At 52.0% G+C, this 21,230-nt stretch overlaps 1 protein-coding gene across 4 annotated transcripts; it reads left to right on the forward strand.

Moving 5' to 3' along the window:
• Nucleotides 1–4,854: 4,854 nt before the first annotated feature.
• On the forward strand, nucleotides 4,855–19,599 carry PGPEP1 (pyroglutamyl-peptidase I). 4 transcript variants are annotated; one of them, XM_036311779.1, is made up of 6 exons: nucleotides 4,874–4,950; nucleotides 6,188–6,360; nucleotides 7,118–7,170; nucleotides 14,498–14,614; nucleotides 15,535–15,767; nucleotides 18,385–19,599. In XM_036311779.1, exons 2-6 carry the CDS (start codon nucleotides 6,270–6,272, stop codon nucleotides 18,575–18,577), a joined length of 687 nt encoding a protein of 228 aa, XP_036167672.1. In that variant the 5' UTR covers nucleotides 4,874–4,950; nucleotides 6,188–6,269; the 3' UTR covers nucleotides 18,578–19,599. The 4 variants fall into 4 exon arrangements, with proteins under 4 accessions (XP_036167673.1, XP_036167675.1, XP_036167674.1 ...); XM_036311780.1 differs by lacking the exon at nucleotides 6,188–6,360 and having other exon boundaries at nucleotides 4,855–4,950; XM_036311781.1 differs by lacking the exon at nucleotides 6,188–6,360 and having other exon boundaries at nucleotides 4,868–4,950; nucleotides 7,118–7,188.
• Nucleotides 19,600–21,230: the final 1,631 nt, after the last annotated feature.

A 21,230-nucleotide genomic window follows, 5' to 3' on the forward strand; every position in this document is an offset into this window, starting at 1 on the left:
GTTTTATTATCTATACTAATAATAGAGGAATGTGCAAATTGTCCAGGACACCATCACATAATAACCAATCAGGACAGGGGTGGGGCCGTGGCAGAGAGCTCTCAGCAAGCCTGCGTGGGGGGTCCAAAGGGCGTGGAAAGGAAGGGAGAGCAGATAGGCAGGTAGGGGGATCAGGCCAGGAGGAGAGAGCAGATAGGCAGTTAGGGAATCAGGCCGGCAGAGGGGCAGTTAGGGGCATCAGGCAGGCAGGCAGATGAATGTTTAGGAGCCAGTGGTTCTGGATTGCAAGAGGGATCCAGGTGCAGGCCGGGCTGAGGGACCACCCTCTCCCCGGTGCATGAATTTTGTGCACCGGGCCTCTAGTATAGGATAAAAAGCCTGCAGTAGTCTTTAATCCCCATTTTACAGTTGAGGAAACTGAGGCTTGAAATAGGAAAAAAATTCATCTGAGGGTACAGGCCACATAAGGAGTCAGGCAGAATTTGAACCAAAGCCAGCTCTAACCACCATACTTGCTGGCCTCCATTTTCTCCCTAAGAAAACTTATTACAATTTGAAAAGGAACAGTTCTTTACAAATGAAATGTTTTTTTACAACTCTGGGGAATAAGTTTTTTACAACTCTGGGGAACCCAAGTCCATTACATTGTATTAATTTCCCGGGGGTGACAATGGTTTAGTAAGATAAACTATTTCACTGGGGGAAGCTGAGTAGAGAGTTTATGGAAACTGTACTACTTTTTTTCATCTTTGTGATCAGTCTCATGCTGTTTTGAAAAAAAAATAAGTCATATAAGTTGAGTGACTAAAACAATTGAAAACAGGGTCTATGAGAGATACTTACACAACCATGTTCATAGCAGCATTATTCACAATAGCCAAAACATGGAAGCTGCCTAAGTGTCCACTGATGGAAAGATGGAGAAGCAAGTGTAATCCATCCATACGATGGAATATTACGCAGCCTTAAAAAGGGAGGACATTCTGACACCTGATACAATATGGATGAACCTTGAGGACATTGTGCTAAGTGAAATAAGTCAGTCACAAAAGGACAAATTATATAGGATACTTACATGAGATACCTACAATAGTCAGATTCATAGACACAGAACGTAGAAGTGTGGGTGCCAGGGGCTGAGGGAGGGGGCTAGGGAGTTAGTGTTTAATGGGGACAGAGTTTTACCTTTATGAGACAAAAAAGTTGTATAGATTGGTTGCACAACAATGTAAGCATATTTAATACCACTGAACTGTATACTTAAAAGTTGTACATTTGCCCTAACCGGTTTGGCTCAGTGGATAGAGCGTCGGCCTATGGACTGAAGGGTCCCAGGTTCAATTCCGGTCAAGGGCATGTACCTTGGTGGCGGGCACATCCCCAGTGGGAGGTGTGCAGGAGGCAGCTAATCGATGTTTCTCTCTCATCAATGTTCCTAACTCTCTATCCTCTTCCCTTCCTCTCTGTAAAAAATCAATAAAAATATATATTTTAAAAAAGTTGTACATTTTATGTTATGTGTATTTTACCACAATTTTTGAATCTCTAGTGGTTTTATTTTTCTAAAAAAAAAAGTGTGTATTGTATTTATTTCTGGGTAATTGATATGTGTACATGGTGCAAGAAGTGTTGGCGGTATCTCCCCTCCACCCCCATTTTCACTTCCCTTCCCACATTCTGGTTCCCTCCCCAAAGGACCCAGTGTTATCAATTTCTTATTCCTCCTTCCTGAGATTTTTGCTGCCTTTGCAATTACATTTGTGTGTCTCTGTCTTTCTCTTGCATTTGTTTCACATTCATAAATGCTTCCATGTTGGCTTTTTAAAAATTGTGATAAAGTATACATAAGATAAAACACCACTTAAACCATTTTATTTTATTTATTTTTTTAAAATATATTTTATTGATTTTTTACAGAGAGGAAGGGAGAGAGATAGAGAGTTAGAAACATCGATGAGAGAGAAACATCGATCAGCTGCCTCCTGCACATCTCCTACTGGGGATGTGCCCGCAACCAAGGTACATGCCCTTGACCGGAATCGAACCTGGGACCTTTCAGTCCGCAGGCCGACACTCTATCCATTGAGCCAAACCGGTTTGGGCGCACTTAAACCATTTTAAAGTGTACAGTTCAGTAGCATTAAATACAATCACCATGCTGCAAACCATCAGCTCTGTCTAGTCCCAGAACATTTCATCAACTCAGAAGGAAACCCTGTCCCCATTAGTAGTCACTCCCATTCCTTTCCCCGACCCCTGGCATCCACTAATCTACTTTCTGTCTCTATGGACTTGCTGTCGAGGACATCGCATACAGATGGAATCATACACCGTGTGGCCTGTGTGACTGGCTTCCTTAACTTGGCCCGGTGTTTTCCAGGTTCATCCGTGCATAAATCAGAGCTTTGTTCATGTTTATGGCTGAGTCATGTTCCATGGTATACTGACAGCAGCCTGGGTAAACCACATTTTGTGTATCCATTCATCCCTTGATGGACATTTTATGTTGATGGTTTGGCTATTGTGAATAGCGTTGTTGTGAACATTCATTACAACTATTTCAATGCCTAATACTTTCCATTGTTTGGGGTTTATACCGAGGCATGGGATTTCGAGGCCCTGCGGTAACTATGTTTAACTTCTTGAGGAACTGCCAAACTTTTTAAAAATTGATTTTAGAAGGAGAGGTAGGAAGAGGGAGAGAGAGAGGAAAACATCGATGTGAGAGAGACACATCCATCAGTTGCCTCTAGCACATGCCCTGCCAAGGGATCGAACCAGAAACCTCGGTATGTGCCCTGACGGGAAACGGAAGCAGCGACCCTTTGGTACACGGAAGGACACTCAACCAACTGAGCCGCACTGGCCCGGGCTGGCAAGCATTCTTTCCCTGCAGCTGTACCATTTTGTTGCTCTTGGCTTTCCAAGGTAACTACCTTTTCTCTCTCTCTCTCTCTCTCTCTCTCTCTCTCTCTCTCTCTCTCTCTCTCTCCAGTTCGCCATCCTCCTCTCTGTGCCTTCATCTAACCTACATGGGCATTGCATCAATGATTACACCTTTGCAAAGCTCATCCTTGAGCACACATCTTGGCAGCTCCAGCCAGGGTTGTGTGTGTGTGTGTGTGCGTGTGTGTGTGTGTGTCTGCTTGTCCTCCCCTAAGGATATGCCCATATGCTCTTAATCCAAACCCTCACCCCTCGCATATGTGATTGGGGACAAGTGGCGTGCCTGCTCTGGGCCTCAGTTTTCTCACTTGCAAAATGGTGTAAGACCAGTCCCTTCCTCTAAGGATTTGGGGAGATTTAAAAAGAGAATTCCAGTTATACACTTGAAGAGGATCCATGGGTGGTTCAGGTGCCAGTGAACCTGAGCCTTTACCCCAATCACTTTTGGCAACAGCATGGGACTCAGTTTCCCCCCATCAGGGCTGATTCTGGGTGTTGCAGTTTCCTCCCTTTGATGGGGGAAAATGAAACCCACTGTGACTTCCCTCTCTTCACATCCTAGGCTTCTAGCAACATGTGCACTTTCTACCAGACACTTCAACATGTTTAAACTATAAAGCCTGATTCTGAGTGAGATTTTCATTCTGTTCTCTTCTCCCACTTGGTTTGGGTCTCGCTCCCCTGGTCAGACGAGACCTGCTCTGAATGCTACCTGAAGCTGCCAGAGACCCAAATAGTCACTGAGAATGTGACCTCCAGTCTGAGCTTGCAAACAGGGCTCTGGGTAGTCCAAAGACCTCTGCCCCGGGTAGTCTGAGGCCTGGGCCGGCGGCAGCTGGAACTTCAGCAGCAGCCTGGCTAATCGGGGCCAAGCTGCTTGGAATGAGACGTCGGTGACCCGTGTCTAATGTGCAGCCCTGATTCTGAGGATGTGGCCAGAAACACAGCTTTATTTTTCTGGCTGTTTTTGGAGGAATTCTGACCTCTGATGAAGGTTGGTGGGAGATCGACTGTGTGCTAGGCTTGTGCTGAGTGCAGGGACACCGATGTAATAGAGACACCCTCTTGGCATGTTAAGTTCTAACCCTTATGTCATAGCAAATGGGGAATTACACCAGGAAAGCTGCACCTATCAAGGAATGATTTCTTTCAGTGAAATAAGGAAATGAGAAGGATCTCCTGGGTGGTGGTGAGTTCAGCCCGTTAGAAGGGCCCCTAGGAGGAGGTGACAGCCAGAGAGGGCTTCTAGGAAGAGGTGACATTCCAACGGAGCCCCGAAGGAGAGGAAGAGGCTAGGTATGTGGTAACTGCTGGGCATGTCCCAGGCAGAGGAAACAGCAAATGCAGGGCCCCTGGGGCGAGCGTGGGCAGATAGAGGGCGGAGAGGCTGAGGTCCCTGGGCCATGTCAGCCTCCTTAGCAACATAGAAGCCCGCAGAGAACCTTCCAGCACCACCCGACTATTTCTTAGCTTAACCCCCTGGCCTGAATGTCACTTCTGTGATCCCAGGAGGCTCCAGCCCAGTGGCCCTCCGAGCTGTGCCGCAGGCTCCTCATCTGCAGAACAGGACGAAAGGAATGTTGCTCACAGGGAAGTGGGGGACCCCCTGATCGTTCAGGCGGGCCCTCAAGGCACACTTGTGGAGTGAGAGACCAGCTTGTCCCTGGCGCCCGATTCCGTGAGTTCCAGCGGCCACATCCTACGGTACAAACCGCCCCCGTTCCAAGTGGGAAAACCGAGGCTCTGCAGCGCGGGGAGCCGCGCGCTCCTGGGTTGAATGCGGATCTTGGAGCCGCGCAAGCAGGAGTTTCGGGCCGAGCCGGGGGTGGGGGCGCGGGGGCGCACGCGGGCGGCCCGGGCGGGGCGACACCGGGGCGGGGCGGGACCTGGGCGGGGCCGGGGGCCGGGCTCCGGCGGCGTCGGGCGCGCCAGTCCGGACTCCAGCGGGTCGGCGGCGCAGCCCGAACGCCATGGAGCAGCCCCGGAAGGCGGTGGTGGTGACGGGTACGCGCTGATGGCGGCGGCCGGGGCCGGGGCGGCCGGGGGCAGGGCCGGGGGTGGGACGCGTGGCCCGGGCCGGGCAGGTGCTGGAAGTCACGCCGCGTTTGGAAGATGTCATCGCCCGCGGGAACTCAGCTCGGTCCGTGCAACGTAGAAAGTGGAGAAGGGGGCGCCCTGCGGTTCCAGTGTCAGGGTCGGGGCAGGCGAGGGCGCGGGGGGTCCGGACGAGTGCCCCGCGCTGAGCAGTCTCCTCTGGCGTCCGTCCTTCCCGGGTGGACACAGTGACCCTTCGGGCACCTGCCGTTCCGTCCGCCCAGCGGGTGAGCTGGACCGGACTCCTCCCTGCACCTCCCGAGGTCGGGCTGCCCCCGCCCCCGCCCCGAGGGACAAAGGCCGATCCGTGGGCAGGAAGCGCCCCGTGACAGATGAACCGTGTGCGAACCCCTGCTCCCCGCGTCCCGCGCGAATGGGACCGCTCCCCACCCCCACCCCCGAGGCAGGCTGGGTGGAGCTCAGGTCCCAGGCACCGTCTGGGACAAAATCTTCTCCACCCGGGCTGTTTGTGGGTGAGCCTGGCCCCCGCTGTCACCAACTCCCCCAAAATAACTGTTCCTCCTGGAGGATACTCGCGGCGGGACCACGTGGGCGTCCACTTCCGCTGGGCGTGTGCCTGGGGAGTCATTTTGACTCGCCTTCTGGAGGGTCCCCGTGGGAAGTCCCGCTGAGGTTCACACAGGCGGCTTGGGAGGGTGGGACCAGCCCTGGACTTCCCGGGAGGATGGGAGCAGCCACGCACCTGACGAACAGGTGTGCGTGACTGGGGAGAGGGTCCCGCCCCCAGCAGCGTCCTCTGGCTGCTTATTTGTTGCTCTGTTGCCGACTGGCTGTGCAGGCAGCCACCAGACTGGGCATTGCCCTTGCTGGAGCTCATGACATCTCACCTGTCTCTGTTTTGCAGAAGGGGGGACCTGAGGGTCATTGAGGTCACCCTGTTTGTCAGTGGCTGAGCTGGGACTTCTCAGTTCAAGCCAGAGGGGGGAGGGCGTGGAGAGGTCCTGACTCAGCTTGGGGGAGGGGTCCAGCTGTTCCAAGGCCGTGACACCGTTTGGGACCCTTGGCCCAACGGGAGTGACCAGGCTTCCAGGGCAGCCTCCCGTGGAGATGCTTGGTATTGTAGGCAGGTGACAGGGTAATGAGAAGGGGGAAGCCACGGATTCACGGGTCTGTGTTTGAATCCCAGCTCTTCGGCTCTTCCACCTTTTCACCGTGTGACTTCGGGCAGCTGGCTTCACCTTTCTGGGCCTCAGTCTGGCTCCTGGAAAATGGGCCCACGGACACCCTTTCTTGGAAAGGGATGCAGTGAAGCTGAGTGCCACAGTGCACGCAGAGCACTTGGCACGTTTCCCGGTCTTGGTGTGTAAACGGGGCTGGAGTACGAGCAAGTGGGGAGGAGGGTGGGGGGTGGTGTCTGGGCAGCCTGGCCTGGGAGACACCCACATGCATCCCTTAAGGGCCGTTCTTGTTCTTTCTTTCTTTTTTAAAGATTTCTTAGAGAGGAATTTTTAGAGAGGAAGGGAGAGGGAGAGAGCGAAACATCAATCTCAGAGCGAAATATCGATTGAACCTGGTTATGTGCCCGGATAGGGAATTGAACCTGCAACCTTTGGGTACATGGGGTGACACCAGCCAACTGAGCCACACCGGTCAGGGCCAGGGCCATTCTTCATCCACTGGTAACTCACAGAGTGCCTACAGCCCCCTGCCTTTCCAGAATGGGGGTGAGGCCTCGCAGGAAGACAGTGATAAGATAATTGTACGTTGGGTCAAGGACAGGGGAGGAAGTTGAGAAGAGAGCAAGACCAGCCTTTTCCAGAGCAAAAGGAGGCCGCTGGCCTTTTGCCGGACATGGGAGTCACATGAAAGTAAGGACAGAAAAGAACACACAGCTTCAACGAAGAGCAGACAAGTGTGTCGAGGGCGGCTCTGAAGCTCCACTGGGTGTGCCCCGGAACTCAGGACAGCCCCCCACCCCCACCACGCCATTGCCCCAGGTGGCAGCTGCTCCTGCAGCTCCCTGCTCTGTTCTGGGCGGAGGCAACAGCCTGACCCCGGCAGACTAAGCAGGGCCACTCTGCGGTGACATGCTGCTCTTACTGTTTTGTTTTTTTAGGGTTTGGTCCTTTTGGGGAGCACACCGTGAACGCCAGCTGGATTGCAGTCCAGGTAACTCGGACATGAAGGGTAGGCATCATTCTTGGGGCTGGGCTCCCCCTGGCAACATTGGGCACCAAAGAAAGGAGGAATCTACAATGAGAACATTCCTGTGACGCACCCTATGAAATATTTCAGTCTGATGTACACATCTTCCCAGATGGCAACCGCTGTAGCGTACGTGTGTTGAGCGCTGCTCTGGGCCAGGTGTTCGCTGCAGCCAGCACTCCGAATTTTCCTCACAACTGCATGGTTACGAGCAGTTATTCCTACACCCACTTTACAGATGAGGAAACTGAGGCCCGGAAGGAATTATCTGAAGCCACACAGCCAGGAAACTGGAATGGTATTGCCTCAGAAGTGCCCCACGCCCCAGCTGTGTTTTGCAGGGGACCAGGCAGGGATATTGGGGGATGTGTTAGCCTTGGGGGGTGGTACCTCCTTGCAGCTGAGGGAAGAGAAAGCTGTGTATATTGGGCGTGGGGGCGTCTTTCCTGCTGTCCTGAGCAGGGTGTCAACCAGTGAGCCTTCCAGTTTCTTTGTCAGAGGGGGCATTTGGAGGGACAGACTAGGAAACAATGGGCAGAGAGAAAGAGAGAAATGTTTTCTCCTTATATAAATCAGATCTGCAGAGACCGGAGCCAAACTCCAAATAATCCTAGCCCGTTAGCTGCTTGATTTAAAGCATTGCGTGCTTTCCACTCCAGGACCCTGAATTTGGAGAAAAATTCAAGTTGAAACTTTGATGGGTCAACCCCTAATTGGAGCACCCCCACCTTTTTTATCACCCCTACTCCAGACCTCAAAAATCTTAGCACCTTTTTAAAAAAATTATCACCCAGGGACGGGGTCCCCGGGACCCTGCAGATGGGAGCATGTCGGAGCCCTTGCTCAGAGCACCCGCTCCCTGGAGCCCCAGACAAAAAGGAAACAGCGTGTTTCTGAAGACTTGTGTGTCTGGCTTTGTGCGAGTTTCAGACCGGAGCCTTCACGGGGCTGAGTGGACACAAAGCCGTGTGTCTGGATTCCTGGGCCCCAGACATGATCATCTGCATCTAAATAGGAGAAAAATCAATTAAACAATCTTTGGAAATCCCCCTCCCAGCTTTGGGGCTTGGAGGGGGGGGGAGGATGGCTGCTTTTCAGGCTGCTGCCTGAGGGGAAGTACACCTTCTGTTTCTGCTCATCCTTCCAGATGTGGCCTCTGGAAGACTTCCCATTTTCTTCCTCAAGTTCATGAAACAAGAAGGGATTGTCCACTATTCCCCAGCTAAAAAGACACCAGCCTGCCCAGATCCGATTGTTTCTCTGGGTTTTTTTGTTTTTGTTTTTTTTAACTGGAGTGGTATATATAACCTCTGAGTACCCACACGTATAACTCCATGGAATATTAGCACGTGCACCTGTATGTCACCTGCGTCTGGATCAAGGTTTAGAACATTCCAACCCGTCTGCCCCTCTCAGCTACCCGCCTCCCCAAGATGCAACCCTCTCTGCTGCCTTTATTGCCACCATGTGCGTCTTGCCTGTGCTGGAACGCCGCTGGCCGTGCTTGTCCCCCCTTGTCTGCATGATCCACCCAGGGGTTCACGTGGGCACTCGTAGTTGCCCTGGAGAAAAGAGAGGTGCCCGTGGAAAGAGTGCGGCTGTTGGATAGGTCCGGTCGGCACCGCGAGGAAACAGGCCTCGAGTGTGCTTGGGGTGGTCCAGGCTCGGGTGCAGGAACAGTTGTCTGTCACCTGCGGCTGAAGATGGGGGCTTGGCTACAGAGTGGGTGGCGTCACTTTCTGTCCCAACTGATTCTTCAGAAGCCCAATTGCCATCTGGAGGAGGCACCTCCTTCCCTCTCGGGACCAGCTGACTTCTCTCCCTGTCTGTCTCTCCTCTTCTCTCTCCATCTTTCTCTCTTTGTACCTGTGCCTCGCTCCCCGCCCTCTGCCTCTTTCAGTTTCTCTTGGCCTCTCTGGGCCTGTCTTTCTGTCTCTCCCCTTCTCTCTACTTCTCTCTCTCCATCTCTGCTTCTCTTTGTTTTTCTGTTTCTCTTGGTCTCCCTGTGAGGCTCTCTGTCTCTCTTCCTTTCCTGCCCCCTTTCTCTCTGTCTTTTGCTTCCCTTCTTTCATGTGGCCTTCCTTCTTCAGCCTTAGGAGAACCTCACCAGCCACGCAGGAGGTGGGAGTTCTGGGGACCGCGGGGTGACCCCACACTTGGGTCTTTCCACAGGATGGGGCTCCTCCGCACCTCTTGCAGGGGAGGTGGATTTTCACGTGTCCGTCTCTCCCCGGTGGCCCGGGGCACCAGCTGCATGTCTCTTCCTCGGAGGCCCAGGCAGGTGTAGGTGTCAAGGGCCGGGACCCCTGGCTGGGAGCCGTCTGGAGCCCTCCCTGCCCGAGCAGGCAAGGAGGAGCCGGGTCACAGTCCCGGTGACATCACAGGACAATGACTGCCACCGAGTCTAGACAGACCTGCTAAGGCTATTAAGCAGGGAACAAAGAGGGTCTTTGTTGTGGGGTCAAGGGAATCGGTCAGACGCGTCCGAGCAGTGGAGTCTTGTCAGGTAGACGGGGTACAGACAATGCACCGTCTGGGACACCCGGCCGGTCCCTTCCTTTCACGGAGATGCTCGGCTCTCACTGCGAATTGTTGTGGGACTTGGGGTGTGCTGCCAGCCCCCCAGGAGAACCAGTTGGCCCTGTTGGGACAGAAAGTGTTTAGAAGCAAAGAATTGCGCGAGATTACTGGCCGCCCACCTCTCATAACTTCAGAGGAACTTCATAGCTGCCCTTTGACCTCCGTTACCCTTTTTAAAATTGGAGAATAATTTGCATAGAACGACATGTACTGATCTGCAGTATCCGCCTCACTTAGGAGAAAAGTGTTCATGCCCACGTCTCCAAGCTCCATTGCAGTCCACCTAGAGCAGTGGTTCTCGACCTTCCTAACGCCGCGGCCCCTGAATACAGTTCCTCATGCTGTGGTGACCCCCAACCATAACGTTATTTTCGTTGCTACTTCATAACTGTAATGTCGCTACTGTTATGAATCGTCATGTAAATATCTGATATGCAGGATGTATTTTCATGGTTACAAATTGAACATAACTAAAGCATAGTGATTAATCACAAAAACAATATGTAATTATATATGTGTTTTCCGATGGTCTTAGGCGACCCCTGTGAAAGGGTCGTTCGACGCCCCCAAAGGGGTCACGACCCACAGGTTGAGAACCACTGGCCTAGAATGTTCCCTCCTGCCTTCCCACCGCCCCCCGCCCCTCTCGTCCTGCCCCAGGGACAGCTGCCATCCTGAGCTCGGTCACCCTAGAGGAGTTGTGCTTGGTCTTGAATGTGTGGCACAGCCTCTGTGCCCCAGTGTGCCAGTTGCTTTTGCTCAGCCTGCTCTGGTGCAGGCGGGCAACTGGCTCTTTTCCTGATTCACCCCTCCTCCCACTGACAGCGGCATTCGGAGACTTCAGGGTCTGCTCCCTAAGAATACGGCAGCAGCGGCGCTCCCATCAGGGTCTTTGCCACGAGGGGGCTGGCTTGCTGTGTGTGTGCATGTTCTTTGAGGGGGTTTTCCTGGTTCAGATTTTCCCCCAGTTGGGAAGGGCCTAGCTCAGCACCCAGAGAACGTGAGGAACTCAGGGTCGATCAAGAGGGTGACTCGTTCTGTGGCTCCCGGCTCATTTTCTACCGCTAAGTGTGCGGGCGCGTGGCATCGCGCTTATGGCGGAGAGGAGGGCAGAGAGGGTTTGCAGGGAGGGGCTGCCCAGAGCCGGCATCCGGCCTTGGCACATCCCATGTCATGGGGGCCACTGGGAGGGTTTCTGTCCCCAGAGAGGATCGCTTGGATTGGTCACTAATCAAATTAGTAGCATCCCTGATCTCTGCCCTCAGAGGCGATGCCACCAAATTGACTTGCTTGGGCTTGTGAGGGGCTCAGTTTGGGACAACTTACTGACGGAGACTCTGAACAAATAAGTCCTCCCTCAGCCTGAGAAATGGATTCTTTTAATTTCTGTACTTTTTCTTTTTTTAGAGAGAGAGAGGAAGGGAGAGGGAGAGAGAGAAACATTGATTGGCTTCCTCCTGCCTGCCCCCTGCTGGGGATCAAGTCTGCAACCTGGGCATGTGCCCTGACCTGGAATCGAACCCGAGACCTTTTGGTGCATGGGATGACACTCAACCAACTGAGCCACACCGGCCAGGTCAATTTCTGGGCTTTAAACCTATTTTCTGTTGCCAGAAAAGGCTGCCAGGGCGCAGGACGAAGACACGGGGTAAGGCAGGAAAGCCCCAAGCAGTGAGGACAGGAGGGTAAGAGCAGGTGGGGTCATGGTTGGTGGGGCGTGAGGATGGATGAGATGATTTACCGTCGGCCAACATAAAGCCTTTGCTGGAGACGCCTCCCAGCCTGTGCGGAGAGGAAGCAACCATCTTTATCCCCCTCCAACTAAATTTTTGACAAGTTATAAGAATCATACAAAGAAGTCTTTTTCATGCCCAGATTCCCCAATTCTTAGTATTATATTACGTTTGCTTTTTCTCTATAGAGAAGTAAATAATAAGATAAATATAATTTAATTTTTTTTCTTGACTTCTAAGTCATTTTTAATTGTGGTAAAATATCCATAATGTAAAATTTACCTCAGTTATTTTTTAAAGGTATTTTTTCCGTTGACGTTTTTATATATGTATATTTTTATTTCAGAGAGGGAGATAGAAACATCAATGATGAGAGAGAATCAGTGATTGGCTGCCTCCTGCACGCCCCACACTGGGGATGGAGCCTGCAACCCAGGCATGTGCCCTTGGCTGGAATCGAACCCGGGACCCTTCAGTCCGCAGGCTGACGCTCTATCCACTGAGCCAAACCGGCTAGGGCTCAATGACTTGTTTATTTATTATTGATTTCAGAGAGGAAGGGAGAGGGGGAGAGATGAGATAGAAGCATCAGTGATGAGAGAGGATCATTGATCAGCTGCCTCCTGCACGCCCCCTACTGGGGATCGAGCCCGAAACCTGGACAAGTGCCCTGACCGGGAATCAAACTGGCAACTTTTCTGTGCACGGGATGACGCCCAACCAGCTAAGCCACACTGGCCAGGCTGGTGTGTTATGATTTTAGATTCTGCCTTGGGGGCCAGGCGGCTGGGACAGTGTGGGGCAGAACACAGCAGGATGTGGTCTCCAAATCGAGTTGACAAACAAAATTCAGGTGTCTCCAGCCAACCTCAAGCACATGGTGGCCTGTCCGTTTGTGTGGCCATAACAATCACTTCAGTGTGTAGAAACTGGGTAAATGCTTATGAAATCGGGGAGCTGAAATGGTGGTCACGGATCTGAAACCTCCCTCGCTTCTCAGGGGTTTGACCGGGTGGAAAGCGATCTGGTCAGGTGGGAGTCCTGATTGCACGCTGGCCAGCACGTGCCCGCTCTGTCTCTGCATCTCAGATCCTTAACGAATGTCTTTTCTGGTCCCGTTGCACAGTGAGTCCAGAGAGTCGAGGTGTAGATGGCAGGGGAGCTCGAAGAATGCAAATACGAATGACCACGAAAAATGACTGTGGGAGAAATGAAGTATTTTACAAAGTTTCTCTTTAGTGTATTTTAATGTTTTAAAATCCATTTCAGCCCGGCCAGTGTGGGTCAGTGGTTGAGCATTGACCTATGAATCAGGAGGTCAAGGTTCGATTTCTGGTCAAGGCACCTGCCCGGGTTGCGGGCTCAATCCCCAGGGTGGGGCGTGCAGGAGGCAGCCGATCGGTGATTTTTCTCTCATCATTGATGTTTCTTTCTCTCCTCTCCTTTCCTCTCTCTCAAATTAATAAACACATATTAATAAAGACATATTTTTTAAAAATAAAATCAATTTCACGCAGAGCATAACCCCCACACCCCCACAACCAACTGTCCCAGCAACAGCCTGCAGCTCACTGTGCCCCAGGGTTTGGGGTGTAGGGTTGCACTCTGCCCTCATCTGTCCAGCTGTGGGATATCTCTGGGGGTCCTTCCTGGCCCCACAAGTCACCGGGCTTGAGGAGAGGGAAGGTGTTCCAGTTCCTGGTGTTGGCATTTGCGACCCCCCCCCCCATGCCCACACACACACCCATCATGCCCACCCACCCTCCAGGGGTCCTCGCTCCCAGGTGACCTGCTGCACCCTCTTTGGGGAGCAGTTTGGAATTATCTGTCAGTGAGGAGACACCTGCTTTCCCAGGTGTCAGATGCCTCCAGGGTAAACTGCAGTGATTGGGTGTGGCATTGGGCAGCAGGGATAGCAAGGTCAGGCGACGCTGGAGGAGATGCAGGAACTCACCTGTGGCAGATTCCCGGAGCCCGGTCACACAAATGCTGCACCTGGGACCCGCCCACGGCCCTGGAGAATGCCCACTGGCAGCAGCATTTCCAAACCACTGCATGAGACCTGAGGACAATGTGAACTAGCTCGACTGATCATCATTATTTGGAGTATTAATTCTACTGTGAAGAATGCCCAGGTCTTCATATTGAGTTGAAGTCTTCATCCCCAAATATCTCTGCCCCCCTCTGGGTGCCGGGCTTGCCGGCTCACTGTTCCTCCAGCAAATCTGGTTCTGGGCCTCCCGCTCACTGTGCCTTGGGCCGGCCAGGTGGTAGGCTCCGCCCACAAGGAGTTAACAGGCAGACCCTTGGTGGAAAGCATCGGCTTTTCCCCAGGAAAGTGTGTACGCTGTAACCCCTAGCCCGGTTTGTATGCATACAATTCATGATGTTCTTAGGCCACCTCCTGCCCAAGATGGTTAGAGGCTCCCTAAGGAGTTGGGAAGCCCCTGCATATGAATGCTGAGCTCCTGCTATATACCACCCACCAAGTCTATGCATAATTCTTATCAGGTGTGACCAGGGAAAGTGTAGTAACAGCAAAAACAGTAGTAACAGTGGCAACATTATTTGAGCTTTGCTTGGAACTCTTAGTGTGAGTTTGTTCATTTAATTCTTATAAGCACATTGTGAGGTAAGTACTTTTTTTAATCCCCATTTTACAAATGAGAAGACTGAGGCTCAGAGAGGTTAAGTAACATGCCCAAGGTCACATAGGCAGGGTTCACACCCAAGAGCCTAGCTCCAGAGGCTGCAGCATCACACCCCTGTCGCTCCTGGACGTGCAGATAGAGTTCGAGGCGAGCGGGTGGGGGAGGGGATGAGGGGAGAGCTTTGGGGTAGACCAGCCCACTTGCCTACCCACTCTGCCCAGAGTCTGGACACCTGCCTGTTTTCTGACGATCGGTCGGTTTATCCCCACGGAACACCTTATTGCTGTGCTGCCGAATGCTCTGACACCCCCTCTCCCTCGCTTCCAGGAGCTGGAGAAGCTGGGCCTTGGCGACAGCGTGGACCTGCACGTGTACGAGATTCCCGTCGAGTACAAGACAGTCCAGAGGCTCATCCCCGCCCTGTGGGAGAAGCACAGCCCACAGGTGAGCCAGGCAAAGGCAGCTGCTTCCTTAGCGGGCCCTGAGATGGGCGCCCACCCCGGGGTGATTTATGGAGCTTTGTTCCTGCTTTGATCTCATGCAGTCAACATTTTAAAAAATCATTGAGACATTTTACACTTTTTTTGGTGCCCAACCCCCCAAATCTGATAGTTTTTACACTTGACTGTACATCTCAGTTTGCACCAGCCACATGACAAGTGCTCAGTAGCTGCCGATATTTTCAGTGTTCACGTAGTTTCTCACAGGGCCCCTTCTGTGTGTAAGCATACACACCAGTAACTGATGGTTGAAGTTACACTGTATTCAGTTTGGTATCCTGCTTTTCATAAATATTTTATCATGAGCATTTAATCACCTAGGTCATTAAAAATTCTCCCTAACCATTATTTTAATCGCTGGGTAATTTTTAATAATTAATATAACCATTCTCTTATAATTGGGTGTGCTACTTGTTTCCATTTTTATAAGTAACATGGAAGTGAGCATTGAAAGACTATTACATCTTTGATTATTTTTAGGCTACATTCCTAAAAGTGATACGTGGCCTTTTGCATTTGGCAATATGTCTTGGAGATCATTCCTTACAGAACTGCTTTGGGCATTTTAGCAGCTGCAATGTAGTTCATAATTTATTTAACCAGCCCACACACATAGCTAATTACATGTTTTCCAGTATTTGGTTGTATTAAAAGGCTACGGAAACATCCTTGCATGTTTCACATCCTTGTATGTTGCACTTGGCATACCTTTCTGCAGTGGTGACTATGGGGTCTATTCCAGCAACAAGAGGTCAGACAGTGTAACCCCCATGGAGCCTAGCAAGGCTGCCACCCTCTCCTTGACCTGAGGGCCCCCCTAGTCCCAGGGACAGACCCTGTGAAGCCCCGCCTGTCTGTCTGCAGCTGGTGGTGCATGTGGGCGTGTCAGGCATGGCAACCACAGTCACGCTGGAGAAGTGCGGCCACAACAAGGGCTACAAAGGGCTGGACAATTGCCGCTTTTGCCCTGGCTCCCAGTGCTGCGTGGAGGACGGGCCCGAAAGCATCGACTCCATCATCGACATGGACGCCGTGTGTAAGAGGGTCACCACGCTGGGCCTGGACGTGTCCGTGACCATCTCGCAAGATGCCGGCAGGTAGGGCTCCGTGGGGTGGGTGTGAGCGGGGTTTCCCTCCTCCACCGGCCCAGGCCGGGGCTGAGCAAGCCAAGTGTGTGACTTTGGCCTCTGAGGGCTGAAGGCTCACCATTCGTAAACCACAGAACAAAGGATATACTCTTAACGGGTCGCACGATGCTGCTTCCGGAGCTCATTACGCATGGATCTGCCCCCTTCTCCCCACCCCGGTCCCTGCCGTCTCCCATCTGGATGCTGCACCCGCCAGCTCCCTGCTGCTCCTCCCGCCAGTCCTCCCCCAAGCAGTCTATTTCTATACTAGTTCTCCTGCCGCTGCCGTAACAAAACCACACACAGAAATTTATTCTCTCCCAGTTCTGGAGGCTGGACGTCCAAAATCAAAGGGTCAGCAAGGTCCATTCCTTCTCGAAGCTCTGAAGAGAGTCTGTTCCCCATCTCTCTCCTGACCTGTGGCGGCTGCCAGCGACCCTTTGCGTTCCTTGGCTTGTAGATGTGTCACCCCAATCTCTGCCTCTGTCTTCCTATGGCCTTTTTTTTTTTTTTTTTTTAAATCCTCACCCGAGGATATTTTTCCATTGATTTTTAGAGAGAGTGGAAGAGAGAGGAAAAGACAGAGAGAAATATTGATGTGAAAGAAACACATTGATTGGTTGCCTCCTGCACGAGCCCGGACCAGGGCCCAGGCCAGGGAGGAGCCTGCAGCCGAGGTACGTGTCCTTGACCGGAATGGAACCTGGGACCCTTCAGTCCACAGGCCGACTGGCTAGGGCCATATGGCCTCCTTATAAGGACACCGGTCATTGGATTTAGGACCCACCCTAGTCCAGTATGACCTCCTGTTTCCTAATTACATCTGCTAAACTCCCATATCCAAGTAAGGTCTCATTCTGAGGTTCCAGGTGAACATGAATTTGGAAGGGAGACTATTACAGGTCTTTTATAAGTTTAGGTCAGATGATATCTCTTCCTTGCTGAATCCTCCCTGAAGCTCCCACTGCCCTTGGAATAAAATCCCAGTCTCTCCCCACCATCCCCAGGTGCTATGTGGTCTGGCCCCTACCCACTCCTCCACCCTCATCTGCCTCCACTCTCTCCTTACCCATTGCATTCCAGACCCACAAACCAGCCTCCTCCTGTCCCTGCTCACTCTAGCCTCAGGGCCTTTGCACTCGCTGTAGCCTCTGCCCAAACTTGCCTCCCTCCGACGAGGCCTCTTTCAGGTCTCAGCTCCAACATGTTGCCTCCTTAGCGAGGGCCCCTCTACCTCCCAGACCAAGCTGTGTCCTCTGTTCCACTCCCTCTCAGCACCTGGCATCTGGATTTCTCAACACGTCTCACACTTCTCCATCCCGAAGGCAGCAGGTGACAAATTCAGCCGACTGACTGATGTAGGAGTGACTGAATTTCTTATCCGTCTCCTTTTAAAACCAGTTTTAAGTTGCACAGACAATTCTAGACTATGTTCTCATAAGTTCCCATTGTGAAAAATTCTCTTGCCCTCTCTCCTTCCCCCTAGTGACCCCTCTGGTAAGCGAGAGACTTAAATTCTGAGCCCTCCTATCACCTCCATGTCTCCATACGTGTCTAGAGCACCTGGCATGCTGCTGTAGCATTTTGTCCCGTTTTGCTTTGCTTTTATGTGGACGGGGTTACGTGGCATGGAGTTTCCCGAGCATCACCTCCCTCGGTTTCACTTATGGACGCACGACTGGGCCTTCCTTCGTGAGTTCTTTGTCTTCCTCTGGAGCTACCACGTGCCTTGGAGCTGGTTGCGTAGTTTTCCACCGTGTGGATAAACCGAAGTTTATTAGGCCACCCTTCCGTCAGCGGACCTTTAGCTTGTGTCTTCGTCTGTTTGAGTTGCAATAACCAAATACCACAGACTGGGGGCGCTTGTCAACAACAGAAATGTATTGCTCTCCGTTCTGGAGGCTGGGAAGTTCAAGGTCAAGGAAGGCCCTCCTCCAGATGGCTGGCTCCTTGTGTGTCCTCACACGTGGGAGGAGCAAGAGAGCTCTCTGAGGTCTCTGTTCAAAGGCCACCAATGCCACTGATGAGGGCCCTCACTTCTCAGAGACCCCGCCTCTTAATACCATCACGTTGGGAATGAGGGCTTCACATATGAATTGTGTGTGCGGGGTGGGGGTGGGGGGTGCGGACGGGACACACACACACACACACACACACATTCGGACCCTAGCCGGTTGCTTCCTGTTGTCCTGTGTTATACACACACTGCAGCGAACACCTTGTTTATCTTTCTGTGCAGCTGGCTCCTGAAGGTAGGTTCTAAGAACTGGAACCGTCAGTTTGTAAAGACTGTGCCTTCGTCATTATGCGAGCCTGCCAAAGCGCCTTCCCCCGGGGCAGTTTACGTCCACACTAGCAGCGTGTCACGCTGCCCACGTCCCCACACACGTACCAGCACCGGGAGTTCATAGGTTGTTTTTGTGTATGTGTGTTTTCATTTTGCCAACCTGGGAAGGGAGAGCAGTATTCCCTCCCCCTTGAGGATTTCCGGTGGGATCGGGTGTCTTACAGGCGGTTTGGATGGAGGCCGTCCTGCTAGTCTGACTGTGTTTTGCTCTCCCGCCTGCCCCTATGTCCTGCGGCTTAGGTACCTCTGCGACTTCACCTACTACACCTCTCTGTACCAGAGCCACGGCCGCTCAGCCTTTGTCCACGTGCCTCCCCTGGGCAAGCCGTACAACGCAGACCAGCTGGGCAGGGCGCTGCGGGCTATCATCGAGGAGATGCTGGGCGTCCTGGAGCAGTCCGAAGACAGAATCCACTGTCGCCACGAACACTAAGAGCCACCCAGGCCTCCGGAGGCCTTGTCCTACCAGGGACCCAGGAGGAGGCAAACTTTCAGCCGGTGATCTGATTCGGATCAGATATTTCTGTTTACACACCTCCTCTCCCCTTTGATCTGCAAACGTGCTGATTGATTTGAACGGGCTGCTGAAGAGTGTTTCTCTGTTTCCCTTGGCATCTGGGGAGGTGGCCGTGATGTCCGGAGACCCTTGGGTGCGGATTTCCGAAGAGAATCCTGATTGGGTTTATCTCCACGCCGCGATCCCACAGCTGGGCCACCTGTGCGCCTGCTCCTGAGGGCTCTGGTGACGGGATTTCGGAGTTCCCTCCATCCCATCGCTGGTTTTTCCCAACCGTGAAAGCCTCTCCGAGAGGCTGCCCTGACCCATGTCCCCACAGCTTGGACAGCCGTGGGCTATGCTGTGACTTTGTTATTTTCCAAATTCTATTCTCTCTCTCTCTCTTTTTTAAATTAATTGTTGAGAGAGAGAGAGAGAGAGAGAAGGGGGGGAGAGAGAAACCCTGACTTGTTGTTCCACTTATTAATGCACTCATCGGTTGCTGTTTGTACGTGCCCTGATGGGGGATTGAACCCGCAACCTTGAAGTATCCAGGCGATGCTCTAAACAAATGAGCTACCCGGCCAAGGCCTTACTCTCTTTTTTAAAACAATAGTGCTAGTTTGGGCACAGAGTAATTTATATTCCCTTTGGTTAAAACACAGGCTTTAGCCAACAACAAAAGTGTCTTTTCTTTTTCCTGGGATGCAGCCCCTTCTGCCTCCTGTCCCGAGCACCGGACCTGCATCTTCGTTTGGGGGCTGACACACTGACCGTGCTTGGGTTTGGAGACTGGGTGGGGGGAGGGTCTGCTGCCCCAGGAGGTTGAAGGGTTTGCTGACCCTTTCAACACCCAAGCTGTGAGCTCTGGAGCGGGCCCCCCGGTGGAAAGGCCGACTTTGCCATCTTGACATGTACATGATTTTTTTTTTTTTTTAATATGTAAAAATTTGTAGCAGCTGAAAACCACCACCCACATCTGGCCTGGATTTTGGAGCTTTGGTGCTAGGGGCAAGCTTCTTGTTTTCCTTTAGGGGGCGCCCAAAGCCGGGCCTGGGGCTGGAGTTTGCCGAGCTCCTGTGTGTGCTGGTGCAGTGACCAGCGGGCTTTTGTGGCGATGGTTTTTGGCATCGCACCCCGATTCAGGAGTGAATTGTTACCACCCTCCCTGGTGGCTTTGGACTTACAGCCAGGGATGAGCGTGGCATTTCCCAGGAGGCAACTACCTTCAGCTGTCCCTTGGCATCGTCAGGACAGGGCGGCAGCAGCAACCAGGAAGCCGACCGAGAAAAAAATACATGTTTTGGGAAGAATTCCCTTTATTTTGGAGAACATGTGGTTTTATCATTTCCCTAAGTGCGAAGCAAACCAGAATCTGATGCTGTATCGGATCCCGTCGATATCCCGACATGCAGGTTTCTGTTTGTTTTTAATTTTTTACTTACTGATTTTTAGAGAGAGAAGAAGGGAGAGAGAGAAACATCGATTTGTTATTCCGCTTATTTACACATTCCTTGATTGATTCTTGTATGTGTCCTGACTGTCGATGGAGCCCACAGTCTTGGTGTATCAGGATGATGCCCCAACCAACCAAGCTACCTGGCCAGGGCTATTTTTAATTAATTATTTATTTTTTTAAAAAAAAAAGGAGAGTGAGAAAGAGAGAGAGAGAGATACATCAGTGTGTTCTTCGTCTTATATATGCATTTATTGGTTTATTCTGGCATGTGCCTTGACCAGGGACCGAACCCACAGCCTTGGCGTATCAGGACGACACTCTAACCAACTGATCTACCCGGCCAGGGCCAGTCTTGTTTTTTAAATAGTTGATATTTTTATTCTGTTTTCTTAAACATTTACCTTCTTTCCCTCCTGTTCCCGTGCCGGGGTGGCTCCTGCCTCTGCAGAGTTATGTGGACTGGGAACCAGGTTGATGGGTTTCTGAGTTAGAGGCATTTTCTGACCCGTGGGCTTTCTCTGGAGGAGGAAAGGGGGCGCTGGTGGAAGACGTGCGTAGACTGTGGCCAGCAGGTAGAAATGATTGGGCCTCTGCTTCCCCCTCCATGCCAGCCCTCCCTCTGCCAGAAATGTCCCCTCCATGTCCCCAGTCTGAGTTTGGGGTCTCCTGAGGAATCTGGGTGTGCGGGATATAATTGCATCTGCTCCCTCACCTGTCTTCTGTGGGCAGAATTGTGGCTCTTTTGAATGTGGGGGGCTCAAGGCTTGCGGGGGACGTAGAGGTCCTATTCATAACATCAAGTTCCATCTAGCTCTGCTCCCCAAAGATCTGATTTTGGGGGCTCTGAGGAGAAAATGAATCTTGGCAGGATGGGGAAGGAGGTGAGGACTGGAGGTGAGCCAGGTCCAATCTTAGCTGGGTACCTACTGGAACCCAGGCACTCCCCAAAGTCCACATTTTCATCTTCCTTTTGTCCTCATTTCACCTCTCTGTTTAAAGCACCCTGAGATTTAGCAGCTGAGAGACGTAACTTATTGTCTGATCATTGTCAAGTGTGTGTGTGCCATTTTTGTGTTCCCGCATTTGTTTGTTTTAGATTCCCTCGAGTTGGATCGGAATCCTGTCCTTGTC

The sequence above is a fragment of the Myotis myotis genome, unplaced genomic scaffold (genome assembly GCF_014108235.1).
Source record: "Myotis myotis isolate mMyoMyo1 unplaced genomic scaffold, mMyoMyo1.p scaffold_m19_p_6, whole genome shotgun sequence".
Classification (NCBI taxonomy): Eukaryota; Metazoa; Chordata; class Mammalia; order Chiroptera; family Vespertilionidae; genus Myotis; species Myotis myotis.